The 12,500-nt window shown below is 45.8% G+C and overlaps 2 protein-coding genes across 3 annotated transcripts in view; one reads left to right on the forward strand and one right to left on the reverse strand.

Moving 5' to 3' along the window:
* LOC143110001 (regulator of G-protein signaling 6-like) overlaps positions 1-10,327 on the forward strand; it is a 117,318-nt gene extending 106,991 nt beyond the window's left edge. The window contains exons 13-18 of the mRNA XM_076272817.1: positions 694-804; positions 1,763-1,888; positions 4,096-4,282; positions 5,601-5,690; positions 6,688-6,741; positions 7,287-10,327. Of these exons, the coding sequence (XP_076128932.1) occupies positions 694-804; positions 1,763-1,888; positions 4,096-4,282; positions 5,601-5,690; positions 6,688-6,741; positions 7,287-7,337 (619 nt within the window). The 3' untranslated portion in view covers positions 7,338-10,327. The remainder of the gene's footprint in view (positions 1-693; positions 805-1,762; positions 1,889-4,095; positions 4,283-5,600; positions 5,691-6,687; positions 6,742-7,286) is intronic.
* Positions 10,328-10,956: 629 nt separating this feature from the next.
* dpf3 (double PHD fingers 3) overlaps positions 10,957-12,500 on the reverse strand; it is a 36,567-nt gene continuing 35,023 nt past the window's right edge. For both annotated transcript variants that reach the window (XM_076272819.1, XM_076272818.1), the window contains one exon: positions 10,957-12,500. This exon is cut by the window's right edge and continues 1,515 nt beyond it. The gene's annotated coding sequence lies outside the window, so the exon portion shown is untranslated.

Below are 12,500 nucleotides of genomic sequence, written 5' to 3' on the forward strand. Positions count from 1 at the left end.
GACCTCTATGTCCCCCAGTTCTGACCATACTGTTCGAGTCTGTGGCTCCAGCAGCAGCTGTGCCAGCCCTGTGGGTGAGGTGCCACTTCAGGCCAAAAGAGTGCGTCTGCCCACCCCCACCGCTACCCCCTCCAGGTGGGCAGGTGGCAGACGGGCACCCCTAGGGGGCGATCTGAAAGTAGCAGAGGACACAGAGAGGTCGGGGGTAATTGGCGGTGGGATGTAAGGGGGGGTGGGGGGTGTCTGAGACCCAGCAGTCCCTTGGTGCAGAACTTTTCTGGACCACTTTAGTTTAGCTCACGGCAGGGCAAGCCAAGCCCAGGCTGATCAACGAGAAATATTCATCTACAGCCTCGTAACGGGTGACATCTCAACACCATCTGCAACTGGCTGTGTGGCGCCTGCCTCACCGACTCAGGGCTGTCAGTGTCTTCAACGGAAGTTTGCCTCCCAAATGAGCTCGAGTTAGAGCTCTGTGCTGCTCACTGAATATATTTCACTGAAGCCAACAGGCTGATTATCTGACTCTGGCTGAGCAGGAGTGGAGAGAATGGGGTGGGGGAGGGGAGAGTGACGAGGACCTAAAAGCATTTTAGAGAATGGAGTAATCCCAGTGTTTGGCTCTGTTCAATTTGTAGTGTCGGTGCAACACGTGGCACAATAACGCCTCTGCGGGTGTTTCTTTTGTTGCAGTCTAATGGGTTACACGGAGCAGTATTTGGACTACGACCCTTTCTTGACCACGCTGGAGCCTTCCAATCCGTGGGCCAGCGACGATCCGTCCTTCTGGGACCTGGAGGCCAGGTACATTAAAGACCCCCCCCCCCCCCCCATCACACACACGCCTTATTTTGGAGCCATTTCCTGTCTCTGCAACCAATTTCATCAACTTAGCCCCAAATAAATCACAATGTGAGAAATGGGTTTTCCAGTCATTCAGACGCGCTGCCAGTGTAAAGACCCCGGTGAGTGTGTGTGTGTGTGTGTGTGTGTGTGTGTGCCGGTGTAAAGACCCCAGAGAAGCTTCAAATGGGCCCTGTTCCTGTTAAAAATGCATGATTCTGGGAGGGGGCCCTGCATGTCCTGCCGAGCAGCAGTCTGGTGAACCATATCTGCTCCGCCGAAATTAGCAAGAAATTAATCTCCATAGAAATATAATTAGGGTGTCTAATGTAGCTAAATAATGTATTCAAATTGATTAATTGCTTGTCGTGAGGAAGGTTTTCTGGTTGGTAATGAAATTAGAGCATTGCTGCTTGCTCGGTGGGCAGTCTGCAATACTGGGCACAAGTGTTGGACTTCGCCATTGTTTTTACTGTTTTTTACTGTTACTACTTTGCTATGATATAAATAGGTGTGTGGTGGTGTGATATTACCATCGGGTCATTACATGGGTGCATTGCCCATTACTGTAATGTGGTCAGTGCAATTAGCATTGGCACAGATAGAACAGAGCTCTCTCGTCCTGATAAAGCATCAAGACATGTCACGCTTTCTGGGAGAGTATCTTTCCCCCCATTTTCCCATTCTACAACCAATCAATCAATTCCATTTTAAGAAATGCTTCAGCTTACAAGAGCTTTCACCCTCTTTTTCTCTCTCTCTGGCTGTCTCTCTCTCTCTCTCTCTCCCTCTGGCTGTCTCTCTCTCTCTCTCTCTCTCTGGCTGTCTCTCTCTCTCTCTCTCTCTCTCTCTGGCTGTCTCTCTCTCTCTCTCTCTCTCTGGCTGTCTCTCTCTCTCTCTCTCTCTCTGGCTGTGGCAGTAAGGACCCGAGCCAGCAGCGAGTGAGAAAATGGGGTTTCTCTCTGGACGAGGCCCTGAAGGATCCGGCAGGCCGTGACCAGTTCCTCCGATTCCTCGAGTCAGAGTTCAGCTCGGAAAATCTGCTGTAAGTCACACACACACACACACACACACACATCCCTCTCTTTCTCCCTGAACACTTTTTTTTCCCCAAAAAACTATTTATTGATTCATTCACTACTCTGCCCCTCACTCCCACACACACTCATCTCCTGACCTCTCCTCCCTTCTTCTCTCCTGACCTCTCCTCTCTTCTGCTCTCCTCCGTTCTCCTCTCCTGACCTCTCTTCTCCTCTCCTGACCTCTCTTCTCCTCTCCTGACCTCTCCTCTCTTCTCTCCTGACCTCTCCTCTCTTCTCCTGTCCCTTCCCATGGCCCATATACACTAATCCACGTACAGTATTCTCTCTTAGTATTCTCTCTTTAAAACATTCATCTCCTCTATCTTTTCACACTCTATCTCTACCTCCATTTACTCTCAATATCTCTACTTCTCACTCTCTTTTATCCCTTCATCCCTTTTCTCTCTTTATTGACCACATTGACCATATGGACCCATACTAAGACCAGTCATCTCTCTTTTCTCTCCCTCCCCAACTCCACACTCTATCCACTCATTCTCTCCCTCCTCAACTCTATCTATCTGTTCTTCACTTCTCTACCTTCCAACTCTATCTATCCGTTCTTCACTTCTCTACCTTCCAACTCTATCCATTCTTCACTTCTCTACCTCCTCAACTCTATCTATTCATTCTTCACTTTTCTCCCTCCGCCACTGTCTCCGTCTGTTGACCGCGGGGTGTCCATCTCGGGCCGAATCCCCTGGCGGCAGCAGCGATGCGCTCACAGCTCAGCTCAGATAACAGAGGCCAGACAAACACACACACACACACACACACACATTGGACCAGTCCAGCACCACAGCAAGTGTCAGGAGCCAGAGTAAATAAACCACTGGGTGAGTGTGAGTGTGTGTGTGTGAAAGATAGAGAGAGAGAGCCTGTGTTTGTGGGTGTGAGTTTCTGTGAGGGTTTGTGGGATTGTGTGAATGTGTTTGTGTGTGAGAGAGAGGTTCTGTGTATGTGTGTGTGTGTGTGTGTGTATGAGTGTGTGTGTGTTTGAGTGAGGACAGAGACTTCCCCCCCTGCGGCTCACGGACAGCGGGACACCAGGCGCCCCCGAAGTAGGCGCTGGAGATAGCGCAGAGGTCAGTGCGGCCCCCAGAGCTAATGGCACCAGATAACCAAACACTTATCTCCGTCCACCCCCCCTCCCTCTCTCAGACACTCCCGCTATCTCTATTCCCTTTGGCCACCCGGCCCCACGGTCTGATTGCTTTTTATGAGGAGGGACGGCGCACTGCCTCGACGAGAGGCTCTTGTTTTGGACGTGAAGCCCGGCGCAAGTCACGTCGCGTCCGGTCCTCTCGGCCGCCCCGAGGCCTCTTACGGGGTCCCCTCGCGTAGGCGTCGCAGATGCGTCCACTTCTCCCCCAGTGCAGAGATCAATATAGATACCATGAAGTGATACAATGGAGTGTGTGTGTGTGTGTGTGTATGGGGGGGTGCGACCAGTGAGTGCTTTGTTTTTCTGTTAAGCATGAGGACCAATAATGGGGCGAGAGTGTGCTGAGCTGTGCAGCCACTTAGCCATAAGAGACCCTTCACAGCGGCTGGGGAGCGTGTGTGTGTGTGGGGGGGGGGGGCTGCATGAGTGTGCTGGAGATGGGAGTAATGGGTAGAATGTAGGTTTGCTAGTCAAAGCATGGCTACTCCCAAGGGCTGGGTGCTGGTGCGGGCTGGCTGTGATGGGGAGTGCATTGTTCAGTGCAAGGCGCCTCAGGCCCTTCTCCGTCTGCAGTGGCAGACTCGCGGGACACAGCCTTTTGTTTTGAGCATGCAAAGAGGGTTGTTGTAGCAGAAATAATAAAAATAGTCCACTTGACGCATTTGCTGATAATGGGGCCATCTTCCATCCCACGGTGCTTGGGTGGAGGGCGCCAGTTTTTCAGGCACTTCCTGGGATGGCATGTCCTAAGGCGTTTGAGCAGTCTTTCACAACCTTGTTAGACTAGCATATCTCAAATATAATATAAATATAACAAAGTTGGGGAGGGGGCGGGTGGTTATATTAGGTTGCCTACACTCCAAAATATAGTGGAGAGAGCATTGTATGTATTCATAATTGCTAATTAGATTCGCTGTGGTGTGCCACATGTCCAAACGAATGGTCAGCCTAACCAAGTCCCTTACCACACCCTCTCTTCCTCTCCTTCCTCCTCTTCTCATTCAGGTTCTGGCTGGCAGTGCAGGATCTGAAGCGGCGCCCCCTACAGGAAGTGGCCAGCCGAGCTCAGGACATCTGGCAGGAGTTTCTGGCCGAGGGCGCCCCGCGCTCCATCAACCTAGACTCCCACAGCTACGAGCGCACCAGCCAGAACCTCAAGGACCCGGGCCGCTACAGCTTCGAGGACGCCCAGGTAACCTCACCTGCCTGGAGTGACGTACAGTAACGTTAGAGGGGCAGGATGTCTTCCTCTCCCTCTTCCTCATTTTGTTCTCCCGCTCCGTCTTGTGCCCTTCCCCTACTTGCCTGTTGGATGATGGATGAGAGGTCGAGGGTTGCACTCTTGTTCAGTCTGAGACAAATGGCTTCTGTGGCACTTTCTTTCTGGAGGGCTGCTTGCGCAGGTCTGGAGAGTCCACAAAATATTGGGATTTTGACTTACTGTTTTTCCAGACCTTTCCTCAGTAATATACCTACATATAAAGTCAACATCGCAATCACAGACAATATCAAAGGTCAAATTCCCAATAAAAAAAATACACGCTCATAAAAACTACAAATAGAAAAAAATAATTAATTAGAAAAAGTCTGTTGTTTTTATTTGGGGAAAGAAGCACATTGTTTTGCTCCAGCATCCTTTCTCTTCTTGTCCCTACTGGGGCTCCTGAGGAAGGTTGTTCTGCAGGAAATTGCCTGGCAGCCTCTCTGGGAATAACAGCAAAGAGTTCAACCCAAAAAAAGAGTGCCTCGGCCAATCCCAAGGCACCCCTTCCTCCCAGCGTCTCAGTATATTTAGTCCCCACCATTGCTTTTGTGTGTGAGAGAAACTTGTCTTAAAGCAACACCAAAGAACTTTTCCTCTGTCGCACGCACTATTTGTTTATCCAGCACCGGCTTTGCAAATAACAATGTCCACAGACAAGGTAGAATATGTTGCATAATTTTATGAAAGTACGATGTATTGCAACATCAGATGCAAGTAAAATTTGTAGTTTCTCATGTCTCATTCCATCGAACTACAGATTCCCTACCCGATCCGTCAAACTTACATAGTGCGGTTATAGCCGATAGAGGGCCGTGAAGCGAATGCAGAAAGTGCCGTTCACCCTGTTACGAGTTGATGAACTACCGAAACGATTTTGGAAACATTATTTTAAGGTACAAAAAACTCTTTGGTGTTGCTTTAATGAGCCACGACAGGAGAAGCGATGCAAATGAATCCTCCTACCCGGACTGAAGAGTTGTCGTTGGCTAGATCGGAATAGCCTTGTGTTGGCACACAAGTGTTTCTGTAAACCACCAACAGGAAGCAAAAACTAAAGACTGCTGAAGAATTGACGTTATGTTTGTGTGGAAAACGATACTCGTCACAACTAAACTCACATCCATCTTGCAGACAGGCACAGAGCCATTGTACATACATTCACTTTAAAGACAGCCACCCAGTGATGTTATTTCCCTTCCAAAGTCCCCGATCTCATGCCTTGGTGGTATCTCTCTTCTCTTTTCAGGATCACATCTATAAGCTGATGAAGAGTGACAGCTATGCGCGTTTCCTGAGGTCCAACGCCTACCAGGATCTCCTGCTGGCCAAAAAGAAGGTGCCGGCATAACACACTCTCCATCTAATCTCCCAAACCCAAATCCCAGCACTGCAGCCCTGCAGCCAGAGATTTACTCTCTCAGACTCAGTTCCGCAGTCAAAGGCAATTTTGCAAGAAGTTTTCTGTTAAGTGGTGACCTTTAGTATGTTCTGGCTGTAAAGAGCTGCAGTGTTTCCCATACTTTGACTTATTTGTGGCGGCCCACCACCATATCAACACTGACCACCACACAATGATTTTCCATGTTGTACTATTTAAATTGGATGGAATTAGTTTATAGTAGAGCTATGTTCACCTTTGCACAGCCTCTTCTTGTATCTCAACAACCTACTTGCACGTTTAAAGAAAACATTAACAATCCTGCACAGTTGTTGGAATAAAAGTCGACTGGCTAAATTGTGCTTAAACCTGCATCATAACCACGCTGCGCTAATTTGTAAACCTACCACCACAAATAGAATTCAATTCTGTGGGAAACACTGAGATGGAGTGGCTGATATAATATAATAGCCGTAAATGGTCTCTCTCCATTTTGGAAGTGCAATGACCTTTATTTCTTTCACCTGCTCTGCATGGAGTTATATACCTCTGCCCAGATCCGCTGTAGTCGATGCTCCTTCTTGTACATCTGAGGTGAACTTGAGAATGAGCCGAGAGCGCAAAAAAAATTGATCAGATGTCAGATCAGACTTTTCCTCGCACTTAAAATAAAATCACAGTCAAACATTCAACTGAAGATTTCAAGAGATGAATGCATGGTTGAAATATTTATCATTCCCTCTCGTTGTGTGTGTAACTCCGGAGTAAAAACAAAAGGGTATATAGACCCTAGGTTTGAATTTCCCCTTGGGGATCAATAAAGTATCTACAGTATCTATCTATCTATGTTGTTTTTACTCCAGAGTTACGGTTTAGTGCCAAAATAACCATCATTTCACCTAACCTATCAAACTGTGTTTTTTTCTTGTTTTGCACAACCCATCTGAACCAAAAGCTGGAGACTGAACAGGGGCGACGGACATCGCTGGAGAAGTTCACTCGCAGCGTGGTGAGTGTTGATTCATTCAGCTGCCGAATGGCATCACACACAGCATTAGGAACAGTGGAATGGACAATGCTACGGATGTTCAGTATCAAAGCCAGTATGGGAAGTATGCAAATTAACGGAGAAATGCAGCGATTTTTCACACAGATCTCTGTTTCTCGAGGTCACCGAGTACTGTCGGTACAAAAAGAAAAAAAAACCCCGAAAACAATCGGTTATACCTAGCTTGAGTTGCTGCAGCCAACAGCTAGAGCTGTTGCCAGGCAGTTACAGTGCTACACTCTGGGGGCATGTTCATGACCATCCCCCCCCCCACCCACCCATGTTTATGTTCATGGGGGCATTCATAATGTATTTTGTTCTACACTGATGGTATCATAACTATTAAATAGATTATATGGGTATAATATGCATTTATGCTCTTACTGAGATCCATAGCAACAAGTGCCTACTTCCAGTGCTATGATGCAATACAAATTGAACAAAGACCTAAATGTGCTTAAGTAGACACTGCAGTCTCCTCTCTGTCCCATTTCGGTTCTCCCCAGGGCAAGTCTCTGACGGGGAAGAGGCTCACCGGCCTCATGCAGTCCTCTTGACCGGGGGCTGTCATGGACTGACCATGCCAGAAGACGTCACACTCAGCCACTGCCCTGCAAGAGATGCCAAAGCCACTATGTTGCCCCAAAGGGGGTGGATGAGCTGGTGGTGGCGGGGCAAGAAGGTGACCACTGCCACAATCAACCCAACGTCTCCTTTTTACCCCCCTTATGCCATCCCATACCAGTCCACCTTCTGTTTACAGTGATGCTACAGTTTCCAAAAAGCACAGTGCAATAAGTCTTCAACAAAACAACTGAAGTCACTCGTCAGTTAGGCCTCCAGGCTAACTCAGACCTCTCTGCGTGCAGACACACACACACATCCTACATGAAGAGTGCATAGCCAAAACATTTTCTTTTTCCACCACTTCAACAGATGAAGTCATATTCATAACAGTCAGATTATGGACTGGCAATTTTAACCTTTTTTGGAAGGAGGCTTACACAAAGTGTGACGTTTTGGCTGAGGAGTAGGACCATGTACCCCATGGCTTCAGAGCATTCCAAATGAGTGTGCCAAGGACCAGCGTTGCGTCGGTGTTGCATCGAGCCAAGACCAACGGACATTAGTGTTTGGGGTCCATACAACGAAGACTAAGTAAACAAGAATGATTTTTTTTAAAATCGCATTCAGATTTTTCTTAACCATGAGTCTCCAGGCAGCCAATACATGGCCAATGTAAGCCTATTAGAAAAGTGTTTCTCAGTAGGTTAATAGGAAACAGATCTGGAAATAACTGCATGCGTTCTTCATGGGTCAAATGTATGTTCATATTTTGGACAGACGGTCAACAAGGTTGGAACACTTTTTGTGTGGTTTTAAACCAATTAATGCTTTAGCCCTGATAGTCCAAGCTACAGGTGGATCCATCTAATTGTCTGATGACCTCAATTATACTGCCTGATTCAAAGCACAATGTCTCAACCAGGTTGTCACATAAAGACAGGTGAGGCGTACATGTACAACATAAATGTATGTAACCTATTTTACTCAAGGTCTGCCAAACCATCTCCTAGAGACCATGTATTGATGGCTTCATCAAACTATATCAAGCAGGGGCCTTGGTAACATGTCTACGTTGTCTTGCCTGCTTCTTTCTTTCTGTTCATAGAGTTGTAAATAGATTCTGAATGTAAAATAAAGCATAATTCTAATCACAGTGTTTAGATTTTATAAACAAATGTTATCCTAGCCTGATGGAAACTGAGGGATAAGACTGTTCCAAGCGAGTTGGCCATGACCTAGTGTGGCAGTGTTTCCCATACATTGACTTATTTGTGGCGGCCCACCACAATATCAACATTGACCACCACACAATGATTTTCCAGATTGTACTAAATTGTGCTTAAATCTGGTTAGCATCATAACCACGCTGTGCTAATTTGTTAAAAACTGTTGTATTCAAGTTAATTCTGCAAACCAACCACCACAAATGGAATTCAATTCTGTGGGAAACACTGTGTGGGCTGGAGAAATTCAACTGTAGACTGAACCCCACCCTTTCTATGAAAAGGACACACGGGCCTCAGCTGAGTCTCGTCTAAAAATCTGTTCAGGCTACTCAGAAGTGAGAGTAGGAAAGATGGCACTCTGTGCCCGATTAGCCTACAGCCGAGAGACCGAGGAGTCAGTTGCCACCAAAGGTGAAGAGATTATTTGCTAAAGGTGACTCACCTGGCAGCGTCATTGACTTCGTGGTTTTTACGAATGATCACAACGGACACATGGGTACACGAGTGATTACCGTCCACCTGCTGTGTGCTGACATGTCATGTCATCTGCAAGTTCGTGCGCAGCAGTGGGAGAATTGATTCTAAACCAAATGTTTGTGGTTGACTACTGCTCTCTGGTGGCGAAGAGCTGTTACTGCCATCAGCATCTCAGAACGTGCTGTGAGTCACGACACTGAATGGACAGACTGTTCCAAAGCCTTTTGATGTTAAACCTTTCATTAGAAATGTATTTAAAGGCACTGTGCTGAACTGCATTGTATATCGTTGTAACATTTATTGGAAAAAATAACTGGTTGGTTTGCAAGAGGACTCTGAGGAATGATTGTTGAAAAACATGTATACCGGGCACACAAGCCTACAGCATTGTATGCTGTATAGAGCAATGAAGGTACAGTAGGCTAGATTCTCTAATGTAGAGGCACACGTGCTATGAAGGGCACACAACTATGCATGGGGTTATATCTAAAGAATTTTAATGCTTCTAGTTTTTCAGTCTTGGAAAAAAGTGAAGGATAAATGAAAAGACTACACCACCAAATAAACATACAGACTGCTGTCAAATGATCTATTGTTGATTTTCTTCACTGTAAAATAGCCGAAGACCCTGCTCATACAATGTAATACATGTAATTCTTCTTTTTAGCCAGTCAGCCAGATTTCACTAACAGACTGCATGTGACTGCATGAGGTAAATGCACAGGAACAGCATATTACGGGTCATTTTTTAAAAAAAACAGGCCTCAAATTCCACATTTGTCTCACAGCTGAGACATTTTTTCATTGTAAAATATCCTTATAAGACCCAGCTCATCATTCTTTTTAGTTTAGACTTGTGTCAGCCAGCCAAATTTCACTTAAAAAGCCTGCATGCCACTGCACAGAGTAAATGTATTTCCAGACAGGAACAGCATAGCAGGTTGATTTTGTTAAGCAAGGCCCCAAATTCCACATTTGTCTCACAACTGACATTGTGATATTGAGATTGTAATATATATATATATATTACAGTACATTTCTGTTGGCTTACAATACATTTTTATTTCACAAAATCAGAACACTAAAACAGTCATGGAAATGAATAAAAAAAAAACATTAAACAAACAACAGAAGTATGACATGGAATATTTATATTTACCCCCCCCCCCCCCATGCAGTTGGGGAGTCCACTGGTGTTACTCTTCTACCCCTCACTGCAGATTACACAAACGCAAAGACTTGATCTCATCATAAAACAGAATATGCCCCTATCTGGTCATGGCATAGCAACAGTGAACCTAAGCTGGTGAGTGAGCAGAAGAGGTCACACGTGAGGGTTTCATGAAGCCATGGTGGCGTGCAGCGCAAAGCTGGCACTGATCGGACCCCAGTCGGGTAGACCTGCAGGGGAGCCCTCTACTCTGCCCCACCTTATTCCCTATGGGGGGGGGGGCAGCATGAAGTACGAGCGCACCGGGCCAACGTCTGCTTTTATCATTCCTTCTCCTCTTCACTTCCTTCCCTCTTTTTTCCATTCCCTTCATTCCTCCTCCCATGGAGCAGGCAAACCATTTAGGAAGACAGTGCGCTGTTAAAATATGCAGCAGATCTGGAGGATCTGTGGATGGTCCTGATAAACTGGTACTGGAAATAGAACCCCTAATTTGTTATGCAGACGATGACCATGAAGGGGTGGAGTGTGTGTGAGTGTGTGTGTGTGTGTATGGGGGGGGGGGGGGGAGTATGGGCGACCATAGAGAGTATAGATGGAAGCTAAGAACACAATAAATCACACAGCAATGAAACGCAAGAAATGGAGCAAGCAGATGTTTAACATTGCATGCCGCAAGCCGTAAGCCTTTAAAGGTTCTCTGCACCGTGCATAATAGAGAGACACTGCAAGTCCTCTCCTCACCGTATCCCAAACTACTTTTATTTTCAGCTCAAAGCGAATGCTCACATAGCATGACCTCTAACACAAATCTGCACATGCTAACATGTGGAGGGAAAAAAACATTTGGTGTAAAAAAAACATAAAACAAACAAAAAACAGAAGAAAAACAAATGTGTAATAATAAATAAATACAAGAAATCAGTCAGGTTGCACACTAATAAGGAGGAAGGGGTAGCATGGAAAACAAGAATATGAGATGGACTGCTGGCACTATTTCTAATTCCTGATTGTCTCTTAAGTTTGGGACAAACAACAAAGACCAAACATAAAAACAAAGCATACTGCAACATTCCAGTCCTGCCAATGTGTTGCATTAGATATACTGTTTATTTCTGAGACGTGATTAAAACTAGCTAGCCTGAGGACACATCGTTTCAGGATTGTATTAAAACCTCATCATGGGGTTTCTCTGAGCCCTTAAAAGCTATAGCATGTCTTCTCTACTTTTAACCGAAAGCCAGAATCTGTCAGTGCAATCTATGCCATCTATTTGTCCAAAACACATGACTGCAATATCTTAGAAGGGAATCAGAGGGTTTCACAATAGGCTACAAATATAGAGGAGAAATAATATATGCATAACTAGGGGAACATTTTTATGCAGACTTTTCGATAGCTTGAGTAACCCAAAAGACGTGGGATAAGTGTGTGTGTGCCACTGGATGTTAGTAGGAGTGAGAGTGCCTGTGTTTGCATGGATTAGTATAAGAAGCCCTGTGTGTGTGTGTCTGTCTGTGCATGGATTAGTGTATGTCTCTGTGTGTGTGTGTGAGCGTGTGTCTGACTATGTATGTCTGTGTGTGTGTGTGTGTGTGTGTGTGTGCATGGATTAATGTGAGTGTGTGTGTGTGTCTGCTTGTGTGTGTGTGTTTGTCTGCCCATGTACATGTGTATGTGTGTATAGATAGATAGATAGATAGATAGATAGATATACTTTATTGATCCCTAGGGGAAATTCAAGTATGTGTGTGTGTTTGTGTGTTTGTGTGTGTGTGTGTGTGTGCTGCGCACTCCATTTGCATGTGGCTGTACAGTATGTCACACTGCATACGGCTCAGCAGATGGCCCTGCTGGGAGCGTGGCTCAAACACTCAGACACTGGCCTGAGAACACACACACACACACACACACACACACACACACACACAGAGTGGACGCTTCAGAAGGGGAGCAGTGGACAGAGACTTGGCCGGGGACTTGAAGTACACTCATTACCATTAAAACACCATCTGATGACCGATCATGAGCAGACACCAGTTCACAGTCATTAACACTCACACTGACACTGATCTGGTCATCTACATTTCAAACAGTTTTCCACTTTTTCAACTGGTTTGTTTTGAAGTGTTTTTTTTTTCCAATGCACTTCACTACCATGTTATTAGATCTATTTATCCGCCCAGTCTTTGGGTATATTGGTAATAGCACACAATCAATAGATACTATGTGAGTAGATGGATGTTTCTGTTTCTGTGAGTCATTTTGTCAGCTGTCTT

Source organism: Alosa pseudoharengus, unplaced genomic scaffold, assembly GCF_046254945.1.
Source record: "Alosa pseudoharengus isolate Yale_2024_CS ecotype anadromous, Long Island Sound unplaced genomic scaffold, YU_APseudo_1.1 YU_APseudo_1.1_scf_7, whole genome shotgun sequence".
In the NCBI taxonomy this organism is placed as follows: domain Eukaryota; kingdom Metazoa; phylum Chordata; class Actinopteri; order Clupeiformes; family Clupeidae; genus Alosa; species Alosa pseudoharengus.